Below are 17,221 nucleotides of genomic sequence, written 5' to 3'. Positions count from 1 at the left end.
GCAAAGACAAGAAGAGAGGAGCTGAGGGCGCGCAGATGGCGGGTCCCGCGCGGCACCGCGCCAGACGGGGCGCGCAGCGCTGACAGGCTTCTCGTGTCACTGCAGCTGAAGGCAAGTGGTGGCTCACGGGAGCAGCTGAACCCGGCTCAATAAGGTTCCTTCTCCCATCACATCCCCGCTGCAGGAAACGCAGAACCCATCAAACGGCTGGTTAGCGCCGCTCAGCCCGCCCGCGCGCTGCAGCTGAACTGCCGCAACAGCGCAGCTTTACGGAACTATTCACTGCATCATCACCCCGTGCAGGAGATAAGGGTTGTATTTAAAATAAAAGGCCAATTAACCCCAGCCCGTGTCCGTGGCTCTGGCGTCAAGGTCTGTCTGCAGAACGCGTGGCAAGGCAAAGCACCCTTCACTGGTGTGGGTGTGCGCGGCTCCGAAATTACAACCAAACCTATTCTATACATCGTACTTTTCCCTCAGTTTTCTCACAATTCATTCAGTTCAAAGGTCAAAGTTGAGTAATCCGTAAAGTAACAGCCACATTACTGTAAATTCGGGTCTTTCCTGGAGGAAAGCTAATTTGAAGCCTTATTTACATTATCTAATTCTCCAGGTTACCAAAAAGTGACTGATATACGCTCAGGTCTGTGGCCAGGAAATCTGAGATGCAAGTATTTTATTGTGGCATGTTAATTAAACACCATTATGATCCACTAACCTGGAATATAAATTCTATATTGAAAAATTGGCTAATAATAATAATAAAAACCCCTTTAAATCATTTGACAAACGATGCCTCGGTGGTACTAAAGATGCGGGAACTCCCGGCCGCGCTCATCAGCATGGTAATGCATGCACCCCGCTCTGCGCCTTTAGCATTCTGAAGGCGTCCGGGCACCGCTCCTGGGGACACGACACCGCGCTTGTCCTTGGACATTTCAGATCAGTTACACAGACGCACCACTAGAACTGAAACCGCGTCTGGAGGATCCCAGCCGGGTTGTCTGTGCGGGTGCGGGCAGCCCGCGGTCACGGCCCCGTTCACCCGCGGTGTCCTCGCTCTGCCGCCCGGCACAGGGACAGGACGCGGAACCAGAGCCACCCGCGCGCGATCCCGGCTGCTGTCCGGCTGGTGGAGAAACTCTCCCCAGTGCCCTCGTCCTTCTCGTTAACCTGTGATTTACTCCTTTCCAGCAAAAGCGCTTACACAGCTGACAGAGCAGAACTCTGGTTTTGAGCGCGGATTTTAGAATTGCGAGGACTCTGCTCTTTTGACGACAATTAGAGGGACAAACGCTGGTAACAGCTGCACTGAGCCATGGGCTGCGCTCAGTGGGACACCCGGGGGACACGGCATGGGGGCTGTGGCACAGGGGCCGCACGGGGGCAGGGGGAGGTGGCACAGGGGACACGGCATAGGGGCTGCTTGGGGGCAGGGGGCCGTGGCACAGGGGCCGTGGCACGGTGGCCGCGGCACAGGGGATGCTTGGGGACACGGGGGCCGCGGTGCCGCCACCAAGCCCGCTGCCCAGTCCACGGCACGGCCTGCGCCCTGACGGGTGATTGAGCGCAAAGGAGCTGAGCAGACTTTTCTTTCGAAAGCCCCATTACGACATTATGTTTATGTGCTCCGTGTCCACATTACACTATTTACAGCATGAAATATTGGTTCATTGAAATCCTAACTGGCACTCTGCTCGGCTACTGTTCCAGCCAGATGGAATTTCTGAATTGTGAGATTGATTTCCATTTCCAAGAGTGCTTAAATATGTGCTGTACCTCCTTGCAATGGAGCACCACCCTTGACAATTGAGAGATCAATAGGACCTTCAATGGGCTTTTATTTCCATATAGGAATATCTGGTAACAAACAGCAGCGACTCCGGTGGCTCCCACTGCCCGTGGTGGCAGAATTAAAACAACGCAGGTTTTGCACCAACGCTTCATTTCGGTGGCTCCTCCACAAACACCGCTCTCTTTTGCCTGTGCCACTCTTCACAACTGTGTGCACTGAATGAAATCACTAATTCGATGGAGGATGAAAGGAATATTCATGACTTGGACAAAAAAGAAAACAAACACGGGGAAATGCAAATTTATGTTAATTTGTCAATATACCTTGATGATTGCTTTGTCATTACAGGGTCATAAGGCAGAAGTCAACAATTAAGAGTTATTAGTGGGATAAATAGCTGGAGAAAGACCTCACTGAAGAGCAAAACACTTATGGGCATCATTTGACATCATCACAGATTTTCACTATTTCAGAAATTGTGGCTACAACAGGATCAGACCTTGAAATCTCCTCTCACGGACTCAGAACGGATTATAAAGAAATAGAAATATACTAGTAAAAAGGCAAGGAATGATGAAAATAATATACAACCAACCAATGTTTCTGTACAAAAGCAAATGTACTTAAAGCACTGCATGCAATGGGGTGACCTCTGCTCACCAGCCCGTCACATCTCACCGAACAGCTCTGGGAGGGACCCCGGTGTCTGAAATCCACGTGCGCACCCCACAAACGCGGCTGTGACCCTGGAGCAGGGCCTGAAGGTCCCACAAAAACACACGCGCTGCTTTAGCACCACAACACCCTCCTGGGAAGCTCGAGTAACGAGCGAGCTCAGAAGTTTCCTGCTGGGTGTGGGGTTGCAGGGGGGACACGGGGAGCAGCAGCAGTGCTGTCCCCAGCGTCACGGGGGGCTCAGCCCGTCCATGCCAGCGAGAGTTACCCAGAGGTTGCTCAGAGGATGGAGCCCTGACCCCGACACGAGTGGAACCAGGCGGGTCGGACCCCGCGTCCCGCTGACCCGTCTGCAGAGCCCGCAGCGCTCCAGCGGGAACCGACGGCGCCAGCGCTGAGGACAAAGCACGGGCCGCGGTGCTGCCGCTCCCAGCGCTGCTTCACGGGCACCGTCCTCGGCTCGGGTCCGCACGCCCTGCTGCGGCCCATTACACACCGCTGCCGTTACTGGATGTCATGCTCCCAGATGTGCTGAAAGCAGAGGTGCTATTAAAGCGCTGCACACATCCCCTTTCGTGTCAAATTGTGGTAACTATTCACACATCTGGATTTTTTTTCCCGAAAGCCTTTTGTTTCTCCTTTGAATTATTACAAAAGGCAGAATACAAACAAATATTTTTGTGAGAACAGTGAAAACGGAGGTGGAACGCGGGGTTGCCCACAACCTCCTCACCAGCAGCCTTGTTTGGGAAAAAAGATGATAAATAAATCAAAATGCACTAAGCAGTGTTTCCACATGGCAATCGCCTCCTTCATTGCGTCTGCACCTCATCAATCACACCATTGTCTGCCTGAAAGGCGAGTCCTGTAAATGTCAGATCCACTCAAGCCCAAGGAGAAGCGAATCAAAATGCAGCACGGAGTTTTAATTGGATAGTGTAATTAAACTAAAAAACCCCAGCAGAATAGCTTTGACAGGATAGATGAAGACCCCTTTTAATAGGGCTACAAAACATATTTGCTAAAAGGATGAGGCAATGCGCGCTCCTGATTGTGCTCCAGAGGACCCGCGCCAAAGGCTCGTGAGCAGGGCTGGGTTTAAGGAGGCGCAGGGGCCGCCCGGGGCCCCGACACCCCCGGCCTGTCGCCCCAGCCCCACGCGATCCCGAGCGCAGCCCGGCCAGGGAGCAGCAAACCCGGTGCCACCGGTGCCACTGGTGCCGTCCCGCCACCGCGCTGACCGGCTCTGCAAACCGCGCGGCCGTGCGCATTTGGCCTCATTTCTGTTACACACTTGGAAGTTTCTTTCACTCCGAGCCTGAAGTTTGGGAACATTTTCCCTGCTGAACCTATTTTTTACCTTTTGATCCGGGTCTGTGATGAGCCTTCTATCGGGTACAAATTTTCTTCTATTATTTCACACTCTGCCTCCCTCTCAATGGGACCAGCCCGGTATCCCGTGCAGTCTGCAGAGCACTCGGGCGGCTGTCGCCCCTCTGCTCTGCTCCAGCGCAGGCTCTGAGCAAACTGCAACGCCTCCGTTCCAGCCCCGAGCAGCAGGAACCCATCCGCACCTTCCCAGCGCTTTCTCTATGGTTTTTGTCCTTTTACAACCCAGTAACAAATTCATTAAATTAGTACTACCCAACGTGCATAATCTGGAGGAACTGGCTACTGAATTAAAACATCAAGTTCCTTTAGCTTTAAGTGCGAAGCACCCGCAGGCGCGCAGGCATCACCGGGGCTATCGCTTACGGCAGCGCGGATACCGCTGGAAAAGCTATTTTCGTGCAGATGTGGAATTCAACGGGAAAGACTGACTCGTGTAGCAACATCAATCAAAACGTCGGCTCCGCTGGCAGCTCTCGACAGTGCGGCAGGTTCAGAGGTCACAGGATAAAGAAAAAGCCGAGCTCTGGTTCAGCTCTAATATCTCCTCGCCACAAGTCTTGCAGAGGTACCTGCCCCCCTTCTGTACCAGGCGCCTTTCATTAATCTTCTTGCCATCTTTTTTAACTAGTCATGCAGAACCGCTCGATAGCGAGACATATAATGGGGAGGCCCTGTGCCTATTACCAGGTTAACACTCTGTTAAGCCCCAGTGCAACAATGGAATAAGAATTTAAAGGAAATCTTAAGCTGCAGGGTGCAAAGCAGGCAATTAAATTACAAACCGAAGTTACCAATGTACTCTGTGACCTACAGAACACCTTTGTTTAGACTGCCTTCATATTAGGGACATTTGGATCTAGCAATTGAGATGTGTCGGCTTTATTAAAAGGAAAAAAAAGCAAGAAAAGGATCATAGAGAATATTTCATCAGTGTTTCATGTAGATAATCAAACAATAGTGACTTCTGCAGCTATCGTAAAATACTCATGAACAGAAAACCCCACGCTATTTTGAAAACTGTGAGTGAGCCCAAGTGCTGAGCTCGGGGCCACCAAAGCGCTGCCCACGGGGCTGCTCGTCCCACGCGCCCGGCACCGCAGCCACCGGCACTGCAACCACCAGGCACTGCAGCCACCGGCACCGCGGCCACCGGCACTGCAACCACCAGGCACCGCGGCCACTGGCACCGCGGCCACTGGCACTGCAAACACCAGGCACCGTGGCCACCGGCACCACGGTCACCAGGCACCGTGGCCACCAGGCACCATGGTCACCGGCACCGCGGTCACCGGCACCGTGGTCACCAGGCACCATGGTCACCGGCACCGCAGTCACCAGGCACCATGGTCACCGGCACCGCGGTCACCAGGCACCATGGCCACCAGGCACCATGGTCACTGGCACCGCGGTCACCGGCACCGCGGTCACCAGGCACCGCGGCCGCGCGCCTGGGCAGGGACGGCCACAGCGCAGCCACTGCTGCCGCGCTCGGGCCACCCGCAACGTGGACAAAGGCAGCGGCCGGTGACACTGAAGTTTCTCCCTTGTCCAGGTAATGTAAGAGACATTAACAGAATCAGATTTCCTTTAAATTACACTATTGCAAAGGGATATAATTGTATTAAACGTATTATGTTGCTTCCTTAAGACTTTATATTATGTACACTTAATTGAGATACAAAGCTCTTTTCAGCTATAAAAATGACAACTACTTTATTAAGGCTTAAATCTTATTTCTCAATGATAGGATGCTTCCTTTCAAGACTCAAAACATTCAGAATCTCTCGTGATAATCAGACTGAACCTGATTTAAACAAGCCGTTTGTACGCAGTGTCTTCAGGTTCTAATGGCATTTGATCGAGCCAGCAGGGCCATTACCTCTTCCCTTTGTCTAAATTCAGGGACTCTGATCTAATTTACAAATAAAAATTCAAATGCTGACCCAGGCCTACTACAAGGGCAAACAAAAATCATCAGCCATCCCTGCCCACAATACCCGCACCAATGGCACATTACATGCCAAAGCTTTCTATTTTCATTTTCTGTTCTCACCGTGTGCAGCTCCAGGTCCTGCAAACTCAGGGCACAGGGAAGCGCCAGCCCGCTGGGAATACCCACAACATGCCCCTCGCGCTGCGGAGCCCCCGCGCTCACACCAGCGCCACCAGAGCTGCGCCGCACAGAACGGTCTCTCCAAAGAAAACCATCAGAAAACAAGCAGAGGCTCTTTACCGCATTGATACACGATTTCTGCTCTCACATTCCTGCAGAAAAGTATCAGTAAAAACCGTGAGATCTCTTCAGCCTGCAGAGAGTAAGAGCTCACGGAATACTGAGCGGTGCTGGTTCCCATGTTCAGAGGAACCTGCAGAACCTGTGGCTGCGCCGGGCCCGGCAGAGTCCCCTGGGCCTGGCGGGACAGCACGGCCACCGCGGGGCCCTGCAAACCCTCCTCTCTGCAGAGCTCAGTGCGCCAGCCCAGCAAAGCCGGGCCCAGCGTTATTCCAGCCGGTGCCTGGGGAGGCAGGGAGCCCCATCAACCACACGCGGAGCTTTCACCGCTGCAACCGCTCGAGCACCGTTACATGTGCAGAACAGTCCTGAAAGACGAGATGGAGCATGTTTGTGCTACAAGAGATAACCACATGAAAACAAAATATATTGCCGAACTCAAAGACCTTATCTTTACCCAGCCTCTCTCTCTTTGCAATAATTCATTCAAGGAAGATCCGGGAATAATTTTTTTATGTAAACTCTGCTACAAACATATATCACTATGCTGATAAAAATCACAGACAAAACTTGTGAAATACAGTGAGTTTCATTCCTTTATGCTACTAAAATAACTTTTTTCCATTTAAAATTCCAGAGATACTGATCTGCTGTTGAGCCCCCAAAATGCATCATTCTGAGGTGTCACACCAGAAGTCTCTGCTCCTGGCCTAAAAGAATGACTTGGGAACATCGTCAGTGAATTGGGAAGAGGTCAGCAGATTTCAGGAGGAATTATTTTCTCCTTCTGGAACCATGCTGAACACTTATTTAATGGGAAGGGTTTACGACAGCCATGCGAAAATGAGGACACCATAAAGGCTGCCTTTGCCATAACCTGTCAGCATCCTCACAAAGTGACCGCGATTCTTGCTCCAGCTGCAGTCCTGCCCTTCCACCGCTGGCCGCTACTTGCGGGTGAAGTTCTGTCCCTTGTACCCCCCTGGCTTGGCCGGATTTGGGTGCAAACACGATTTCCCACAGCAGCGGGTGCTGCCCCGGGGCTGCAGAGCCCGTCCGGGCGGGATGCGGTGCTGGGGGTTCAGCTGGAAGGTCTCGGACCATCGTGTTGACAGGAGCGTGAGCTGGAAACCCTGGGTTCCCAGGGCGGCTTTTCAGATACAGCCCCTTTTTGTGGGCACGATTTTACCACCATGTTTGCATTTGAAATGAAATGGGGCCTCAAAGCCAGAGGTGTTAACACGTTTACAACTGCAAAACCACCTTGAGCTCTACAGACAACGGCTGCACAGTCTGGACTGTCTGGTCATCGGGGAAGCCTCTCCTTGGGATCACACCTTCCCAAGGACCACGAAATCTCGCTGGAGAGACAGAAGAGGAAGATAATAGCTGGACTAAGAACAGGGAAGTAGGAAGGGGTAATGAAGGGGAGAAAGATATAGTTCAATAATTGCTGATAAAATCTGTGGCAGCCATAAATTTACTCTTCCAAGAGAATTCAACAGATCATTACCTCTGTAAATATGTATCACATAATTCTCCCTCTCTGTCACCTTGCAGATAAGTACTTAATACTTAGCATCCCTACCCTGCAAAAGCACAAGTGTAATAAAATCCATCTGAGCTTTTGAACCGCAGTTACTTTTTGATAGTAGATAGTTACATTTTGGCACCACCGGGAGACATTGCCCAATTCCCCCAGGGCCTATCTCGTCCTTTTTCAAACACACTGTACAGATCTAGACTTCCATGACTCCACTGATACAACAAGCCGAAGCGCTCGGCTGGCGGAGCCGCGCTCCGAGGGCAGCGAGCCCCGACCGTCGCCGCTGCGGCTGAGCGGGGCTGCCCCGCGGCGCGCGGAGCTGCCGCTGCTGCCCGCACGGTCACTGCTTCCCAAACCCGAGCTCCCGGAGCAGCACGTCGTGACCCTGCAGCCACGGCCAAAGTGCATTCAGAGGGCACTGACACCTCCTGTATGTCTGAGACCCTCATTCGCACCTAAGAAATTGTTTAAAACCAACCTGGATGTTAAGAAGTTCAAAAACATTGTAATTATGCTGAAACGCGTATTTGAGTCCCGAGCTACGGGCTGGAGAGCCGGCGTCTCCTTGGGGTGACACTGCCGGCAGCTACTGCCAGGGGGCACGAAATGCTCTTAATGACGCCATTAGCTGTAAGCAGCATGAAAAGGACACTCATAAAATGTGTATCTGTTTATGTTGTGTTCTCTGTAACAGAACCGAGTCAGATTAAAAACATTCTATAAAGAATAAAATACACCTATGGAAAGAAAAGGACATGGCAGCAATAATTCTTTGGACATGTAGCACATACAGGGAGGGAGAGAAGAGAGGACATAAATAAAAAGGACTACTCACTTGGGCTTTTTTCTTCCGCAAGGTCACAGGCACAGAGGAGTTCAGAATCGATTGAAATGGGTTTCTGCTTAATCCAAAACTTAGTGCTGGCCTTCTGATTAGTAACAGGGTCTATCTCTACCTTGTCTCCAGAAATACCTGAGATGAGAAAGAATAGAGAGCCACAGCAGTGATCTGTTTAAGCGATTTCATATCAGCTGTTTGACACACTTTATAAATCTTAAATGGGATGAAAGTATATTGCCCTTTGGGGCTTTTTGAAAGCACAGGAGCTTTTGAAACCAAAAGCAAATGGTTATCAAACTGCATTGATGATCTGCATTTTATTCTCCTGCATGGGCATACCAACAAGAAAGAAACCACCGAAAACATTCCGTTCAACACACACAGAGCTCTCCTGGAAGCAGCAGCTACACGAGGTGCAAGATTTAGAAAATGATACCGCTAGTTTTTCAGTCACCACCGTTCTATGCAATAGATGCTATCACAGCCTGTCCCTGCCCAGCACACACACCGTGCCCCACCGGGACAGCACCGGAGCAGCACACACACTGTACCCCACTGGGACAGCGCTGGAACAGCACACACACCGTGCCCCACCAGGACAGCACACACACCGTGCCCCACCGGGACAGCACTGGAACAGCACACACACCGTGCCCCACCGGAACAGCACACACACTGTACCCCACCAGGACAGCACACACACCGTACCCCACCAGGACAGCACCGGGACAGCACACACACCGTACCCCACCGGGACAGCACACACACCGTGCCCCACCGGGACAGCACACACACCGTGCCCCACCAGGACAGCACACACACCATACCCCACCAGGACAGCACACACACCATACCCCACCAGGACAGCACACACACTGTACCCCACTGGGACAGCACCAGAGCCCCATGGCACAAAGTCCCCGTGTCCCCTCCCAGGTCACCGCAGCCGGGGCAGCGCCCCAACGGTCACTCTCATCCGTCCCGGTGCCATCGGGGCAGCGCCAGCAAAACGCCACTGAGAGCAGCAGCTCGCTGTCCAGGAGCTGCGGACACGCTGAACGAACCCCAGCGTGCTTTTTACATCGAGGTGTGGCGACCCTTCAAAATAATTGTATTTCTTCAGCCATGAGTTACAGGAGAAGCTCAAGGGAAAGCAACAAAAGGGAGCAGTACAGGAAAAAGGTATTTAAACATCATTTATCTCTTGCACCTCTGGAAAAAACACAGAGAGAACCTTTTCCCTCAGTGGGGTTCGGCTATGGTGTTTCCAACACATGACACTCGGCTCGTCTCATGCACAAGAAAAGCTAAAGGTGCTGATGACAACTTTCAAGAGATGTGACACAATACCAAAGTAAGAAGCCACACACGTAAGGACTCTCCCAAACCCTCCACAATGACCCCAAGAGTTCTCAAAGTCAGGATTTGCAAAGCAGGTTGGGTTGTGTTTTCCCGCTCTCTCCGGCCCCTTCGCCGGGAGCTCGTCCTGTAACGCGCCACCAACCCCCGGCCCCACAGCGCGCCTTGTCACCAACCACACGTCACATCAGAGATCACATTTCAATTAAGCATTGTATCAGGAGTCCAATTAACACCAGGACTGCTGGAACTCGTAATGCGAGCGGGCTGATGCTGTATCTGGAGCCCATTTTGGTTTGTAATCTAATTTTGGACAAATTATTTAAAATGGGCATTGCTATTGCACTGCAATGGTTAATTACCCAAAATGGCGTTTTCTGTAGTTTAAGGAAAACACGCGAAGTCGATGGTACAAGTTCTTATTTTCTCACTGAAAAAGCCAAGGCAAGTTGTAAAAATAAAGGTGCAAATCCTTTGTGCACAAGGGCTGCTCCCCATCCCTTCCTCTGAGAACCTCACCCCTGGAAATATGCTCAAAAATGTTCACTGTATGGTCCTGCAACTTCGGAATTCACAGTCAGTCAATATTGTTAATGCACCTTGTTAATTTGATAGGATTTGTCAGGTAACTCCACTGGAAAATTATATAAAACTGTTCCAGATGAACAGATGATAGTGACATGAATTAAAGTGATAGAACAATAGTGGAATATAAACCAGAAATGACACCCAAAGTGGCTGTTGATTTATTGCCATCCTGAGTTTGGTTCTGGGCTTCCATGTATATTAGTGCTACAAATCTGGGTCCATTTAGCAGCGCGATGCTCATACATACATCACCAGCGCCTGCTCCACGCCAAGGTCACTCCCCGCCGCATCAATCTTCCCGCAGGGGCTACTTCCCCGAGCAGGGCTTTGCAACCACCTCAGATCTAACAGACTTCCTCCTCTTTCATCTTTTTTTTATCATGTAAAATACACTTTAACTTCTATTATTTTTATCTGCAAATTGTTGCTGTATACTTCATCCATTATTTCTGTATCTCGACACCGCTGGCTTAAGCTCACACACATCCAGAGCGCACGCTGACAAAGAATGTTGTCTTTTTTCTGTTATTGTTCTCACAATCTGGATGTGCTGAAACCTAAAATCAAAACACTATTATGTACGTGGCTTCTGCAGTCTGTACCACCGCACAAATTAGTCACACTCCAGAAAACAAGTAAAAATGCTGCTCCTACTATTTTTTTAATTCATTAATCTTCTCAAAAGAAACGTCTGGGGTGCCGCAGTCCGGTAACACCGTTCCGATCGTGCTCCCTTTATTGGGGTCTGCACCTGCCCCCCCTTTTCTGAAATATTTCCCCGCAGCCATTTTCCAAGACAATATGCTTTTCATTTTGCTGATGTGATACCCACGCGAATGTATCTCACTCCTCCACAACATGATAGAGCCCTTCTAAAAACGCGGAGGGTACAACTGCGTGTGCCTTACAGCAGAACAGGAGCGAAACCAGAAAGCCCAGAGCCCACCCTGCTGCGGGCAAAGCCGCAAACCCGCCCGCAGCGCGGCACGGCCCCGCCGTCGCCACGAACCGCCTCGTGCTGCCGGACCAGGCACCACGAACACCACATCCAGCTTACTCCAGGACTTCTGGTGAACCTTGCCTCAAATTCAGTGATTGGGCCTCAAAACAGCTCTAATGTTTCAAAAAGAGCCGGTATGCAAACGGTAACTCAGAAAGGCAGCTCGCGCCACGGCTCCCTGCCCTGCGCAACTGAGACAGAGCCCAGCACGGCAGCGATTCAAACCCAACGCGGCTGCGCGTCCTGCAGCAAGGGAGCAAACCGGGAGCAAACCAGGAGTGCGGGAGCAAACAGGGAGCGCGGGAGCAAACCAGGAGTGTGGGAGCAAACTGGGAGTGCGGGAGCAAACAGGGAGTGCGGGAGCAAACCGGGAGTGTGGGAGCAAACTGGGAGTGCGTGAGCAAACCGGGAGTGTGGGAGCAAACCAGGAGTGTGGGAGCAAACCGGGAGTGTGGGAGCAAACCGGGAGTGTGGGAGCAAACCGGGAGTGTGGGAGCAAACCAGGAGTGTGGGAGCAAACCGGGAGTGCCGACGGGCTGTACAGGGGTTTCTGCACCAGTGTGGGGGTCCAGCCCACGGAAACGCCCTCCCACGTGCCGCCTGGGACTGCAACTCGGCCCAAAGCACCCGATGTGTTCAGCGCGGCCCCCGAGCCGCGTTCCTGCTCCCGCCACCTCCACACCGCCCACAAGGGGCCGTGGGACCGTTCTGGATCCTCGGCGTCCTCCAGAAAAACTGGCGCTTGGCTATGGCAGATGCATAAAACTGAAGACATAAAAATGCTACAGAGAAAAGTCTTTGCCATCATTAAATGGACTCGGAATAGCTCCCAAACCACAGTCACTGATGAGACAGTAAAAAAATGAGACACGGGCTGTGTCCCATTTGAGGCTGTGGAGCAGTCTGGCACTCGCAGGAGACGAACACGCTAGCACTCAGCAGCCCTAATCCAAATAGCACCTCCGTGCTTATTTTACCAGCATCGCTCTTCTAATATCCTAAAAAATTTCCAGAGAAACCCCAGCGACATACATTACTTTTGACTTACTGAGAGGTTTTGATGCTGTTCATTTGCCCAAAGTTCAAATATCTCACCGGGGTTTTCTTTGATTTTTAAGAAGTAATTACATTACAAAAATCACGTTGTCAGCGCACTGCCATCAAAAATATACAAGTTCACAGACTGTTATAAAAGGGAAATGTTATGGTCCTCACACGGCTGGACAGGGTCAGCGCCGCCGCACACGAGTTAAGCCATTTGTTTCATTTAACAGCTGTTCTTCCTTAACCATTTATCTTTCCCGATCTGCCACGACCTTTGCCAGCTCTCGTTCCTGACGCTTTCCAGACGCGGTGAGCCCAGCTCCGCCGGCAGGAGCCATCGCACCCGCAGCTGCTCCGGCGCAGGACGCGGGCCCAGCGCCGTCCCGCCCAGCACCAGCGCGCCCGTCCCTCCCCTACAGCCCCGAATAAACCAGGAAAGCTTGTCGGGAAAACTGAGAGACGTAACTTCTGCACGTGCTGAAGGGCGGAGGAACGAAGAGACTGTAGTGACAGTGACACAGAAACTGCCGGAGTGTCAGTTTTACAATTGCACTGAATTCTACAGAATAAATGTATTTTGTAAACATAACGGCACTTAATATTTTACCGCTGAATCATTTCTTTATGCAAGGTATTTGCGGGAATGTCACAGGTCACCTACCAATGTATCATTAATCAAATTTTCACAATTTAAACACAAAGATAAAAAGCCATTCAATCATTTTAGAACAGTAATAAGGCTTTTATAATTCAAGATTCTGTCATCCCTTGGCCTTCGGGTTTTCCAAAGCATTCAGAAAGCTAATAAGGGCAACAGAAAACCTTTTGGAGAATACCAGTGCTATGTTGTTCCACCTCAAATTTCCTCTTGCTCCTTAAAATCTTTCAGCCTCAGAAAAGGAAAAACCTAATCATTCCTGATTTTGCCTTGTGTCATTTAGAAACAACCAAACAGCTGGCAAGAAGCTTTCTATTAGGAAATGTACATTAAAAAAAAGGGAGGGGGTCATTAAATAATGGCCTTATTTTGGAAGAAACGTGTGCTAGCTGATTGTGGATAATAAAAATACTGAAGTATTTTCAACTGAAAGCAGTTTTTTAACCGCCGAAATGCTGGCAGCACTTTGGAGCGATGTGCATCCCGACAGAACAGACCGGCATGATAACGGCTGCCTGAAAAACGCCCGGGACGGGCAGGCAGCCATGAGAGACGGCCAGAGGTCTGAACCGCCCCATCTTCCCCGGTTACGGTACGGACTGATTTACCTAACTGAACGTCGGTGGTGAATCGAAGCCGATGGATCATGCTGACTTTGAAGGACTTGTAATGGTGGCTGCTGAGCATGTCCTGGACCGTGGCGATGTCGATCTGCGGGTCCTCCTCCGAGACCTCTTCTCCTCTTGAACCTGAAACAAGCAACAATAATGAACGAGAGGTTTAAATCCCGCGTACGATTCAGCCAGCGCTAAGTACGGCCGTGACGCCTGCAGCTGCGAGGGCTCCTCAGCAAACAGTGAAATGCCCAAGTCCCTGTCCCCGGGGCGGAATCCTCACCCTCCACCCAAAGCCGGAATCACTGACTCACTGAGGACGGCAGGACACACGTCCGTGTCCCGCACCACGAGCAGGGACTCCGCGGCCCGGCCCGGGCGGGTGGCACCGGCGCTGGGCTGCCGGGGGGACGCGGCGCTGGCCCTCGCGGTGGCACCCGCGGCACCCGCTAACGGGGCTGCGCTTTATTTACTGATTAGTATTCTCATTACTGCTGCAGGTACTGGCTTTATAAAAGGTAACATCTCATTAAGCCAAAATGCCAATTACTGAAAAAATATAACGCACTTTAAAGATTTTTTACATTTTATGACGTTGGATTAACACCAATTTAAACATTACTATAATGCGATATATAATTTTGTGCAGAGTAATTTCTATGCCAGCTGCTAATAAAGCATCTCAGCTCTAAATGATCATTCGGATGCGGTTAGATAAAGTGGTATAAATATGTTTGAAAACTGATTTAGCTTCTTACAGAAGATACTGAGGAATGACACGTTTTGTTTAATTTCCCAGCTAATGTAGTCCTAAAAGCTGAACCAACTGCCAGTTCGGAGCACTAAATTTGCTGCGGGAGATTAATGAAAACTTTATATTTTGCTGAAATTTTAATAATGGGAAGACGAGATGATGGAATTTTAGTACAGGTCTTACAGATCCAGCAAAGCAGACTCAGAACTTGTCAGATGTTTTGCACTCATTTTGTTTGAGACTGGAGCAGCCTCAGCACCAACGCTCCCCACGGCGACCGTCCCGCCGGGGCGCAGGGTCCCGGCACCTCAGCCTGTGGGGCAGCCCCATGACACGGGATGGTTTTCCAGGGAAGGAGAACCCCGGCCCGGCCGCAGAGCGCTCTGCTGGAGCAGCAGCTCCCTTCCCTTCTCTTCTCTTCCCGCGGGGGAATTCAGCGTTGCACAAGCACCCACCGCTCGCTCGGCGCGGGACGTGCTGGGCGTGGACAAACCTGAGAGAGAGAAGAAAACCCCACCGAGCACGGCGCGGCCTTCTGGCTGCCTGAAAGCGTCCCCTTTCCTGTCTGCTCATTCCGTAACAAACGTCGCTGCCGGTGACAAGCATCTCTCACGTCTGCATCAAAGCAAGACTAGCATTTGCTGTTAAATGGGTCAAAATGCACGTTGAGAGTGCAAAGTGGGATATTCCCATTTCACAGACATCAGTCACGTCAGCTTTCCAGCCTGCCCCGGGGTCAAGGGGATGCCACAGCTCCCGACACACCACTGGGGACCTCTTTTGGGGGAAGGGGGACAGCGAAGGGTTAATTACAAATGAGGCTGTGCCATTTGACTTAAAAGAATTCCAAAAATCAAATGAAACAGTCTACACGTGAATTTATGCAGAGCCATCTTAACATTGCAGCCACTCTACGCTCCAGAATGACAAGATAAATTGTAATGGCTCCTTCAGAGACATTACAATGTATTTTGTCAAAGACCCCTGTGTTAATGTCTCTATACTATGGATTATCATAATGTATCATGTCAAACCCTCATGCTGCAGTACTTCAAAGATACACTGAGATATGTCAAACTTTTTGGTGCTCTTAAAAGCACCGCGCAGCACTGTGGCACAGCGGTGCCGGGCGGCCGAGCAGGGGGACAGCAGCGGCACCGCTGCCCGGCCGGGGAACCGGGACCCTCCTCACCCCCAGGGACCAGCGACGGGTCCGTCCAGCCCGGGGAACCGGGACCCTCCTCACCCCCAGGGACCAGCGACGGGTCCGTCCAGCCCGGGGAACCGGGACCCTCCTCACCCCCAGGGCCCAGCGGGCGGTTGCCCCGGGTGTGCCCCTGCCCGTGGGCAGCCGGGGCTGGGGACAGAGCAGGGACAGCGCACGGTGTGGAGAGCAGGCGGCTGGGAGGGAACCCCGAGTCCCACACGTCCCCGTCTGCAGAGAGCTCGGTAGTGCTGCCCCAAACGAAGCCCTGCTCGGGATTCAGAGCAGTCACCTCCCAGCGCGCAGCAGCGTCCCAAGGGCGGGTGACAAGACTACCCCGCGTGAGGGGACAACTCTGTACAGTGGGGGCTTAACACAGCGTTACACCAGCAGACAAACTGCATCGGCAGCTGTAAGAAATCTAGAAATAACAGAAAGGATGGCAACACCTGAGCTTGTCCTTGCACATCCTGCAAAATGCTCTCAAAACTTCACCAGACCCAGACCCGCAGGACGCCCAGCGGGTGCCGCTGCCCCTGTGCTCCCCACCGTCCCGAGTGGGCACTACGTGCCGCTGTAATGATGCTGAGTCTTCCCAGATTTCACACACCCAAATTAAAAGTATTAGGAAGAAAATCAGCAGCCTGCCAGATCATATCCAGGGGAAAACCTGTCACTATAGCCAAAAACACGAGCACCTTGTCAGCACCTGAACTGCCGGAGCAGCCGAGCAGCGGGACTGTGCTCTGGAAGCCTTTCAGATCCTCCGCGTGTCGGCACCTCTGCCGACTTTGTTTTATGGAGCTTTGTGAATGGATTCAGGTTTACAGAATTTCTACAGTTGCTGCTCTTGGGAGAGCAGCCAGGAACTCCAGCATCCAAACAGATCATCTGTCTAGAGATGGCAAGACACGCGGACCCCTGCGGGTGCCCGGGATAATGGCAGTAATATCAGTAACAACAGGAGAAATGCCCTGCAGGGGAAAACCTGACTGCAGAACTTGGCACACTGCGGTGACCCCGCGGCTCGGCGAGGACGGCTGTGGCACCGAGGACGGCTGTGGCACCGAGGACGGCTGTGGCACCGCCGGCTGCCGCCAGCCCCGCCAGCTGACTGGGGAAAGCGGAAAAATATTTTCCACATGCAAGCAGCTGTGAATAAACCTGTCAAATATTTACAGGCCTGTCAGGGTATTTGTAATGGAGATCACAGTGTGGCTTTTGAACGTAAAAGCTTCTGCTTGGGAAAACAATCAAGTAAAGTGGATGCTCCAGGTCTATTATTTAGCCCCAGAGCAGCCCCGGCTGTGCCGGCACAGAGAGCGCTCGGGGTGCGGGAGGAACAGACTCCTTCCACAACACACGCAGGCTCAGTTCGCAAAGACCTCTGCCGTTTTCCTTACAGTCTGCCTAATTAACATTACTTTGTGAAAGAAAACATGAGAAAAGGTGAAACCAGGTGTGGGACAAACGAGGTGCATGAAGTGCAAAGCACAGCCTGGAGGGAGGCGGCGCCCT

At 51.6% G+C, this 17,221-nt stretch overlaps 1 protein-coding gene across 8 annotated transcripts in view; it reads right to left on the bottom strand.

The window, feature by feature from the left end:
- The window catches only part of MAPKAP1 (MAPK associated protein 1), a 79,985-nt gene that overhangs the window by 2,536 nt on the left and 60,228 nt on the right, over positions 1-17,221 (bottom strand). For 6 of the 8 annotated variants that reach the window (XM_065035346.1, XM_065035350.1, XM_065035349.1 and 3 more), the window contains 2 exons: positions 13,740-13,880; positions 8,477-8,614 (listed from right to left, as the gene is read on the bottom strand). In XM_065035346.1, the coding sequence (XP_064891418.1) occupies positions 8,477-8,614; positions 13,740-13,880 (279 nt within the window). Of the gene's footprint in view, positions 1-158; positions 7,457-8,476; positions 8,615-13,739; positions 13,881-17,221 lie in introns of those variants that run through there. The other 2 variants (XM_065035351.1, XM_065035353.1) reach the window with 1 other exon arrangement.

This window comes from Columba livia, chromosome 19, assembly GCF_036013475.1.
Source record: "Columba livia isolate bColLiv1 breed racing homer chromosome 19, bColLiv1.pat.W.v2, whole genome shotgun sequence".
Taxonomy (NCBI): domain Eukaryota; kingdom Metazoa; phylum Chordata; class Aves; order Columbiformes; family Columbidae; genus Columba; species Columba livia.
The sequence above is the reverse complement of the archived record's forward strand: the minus strand, read 5'-3'. Positions and strand labels throughout refer to the sequence as shown.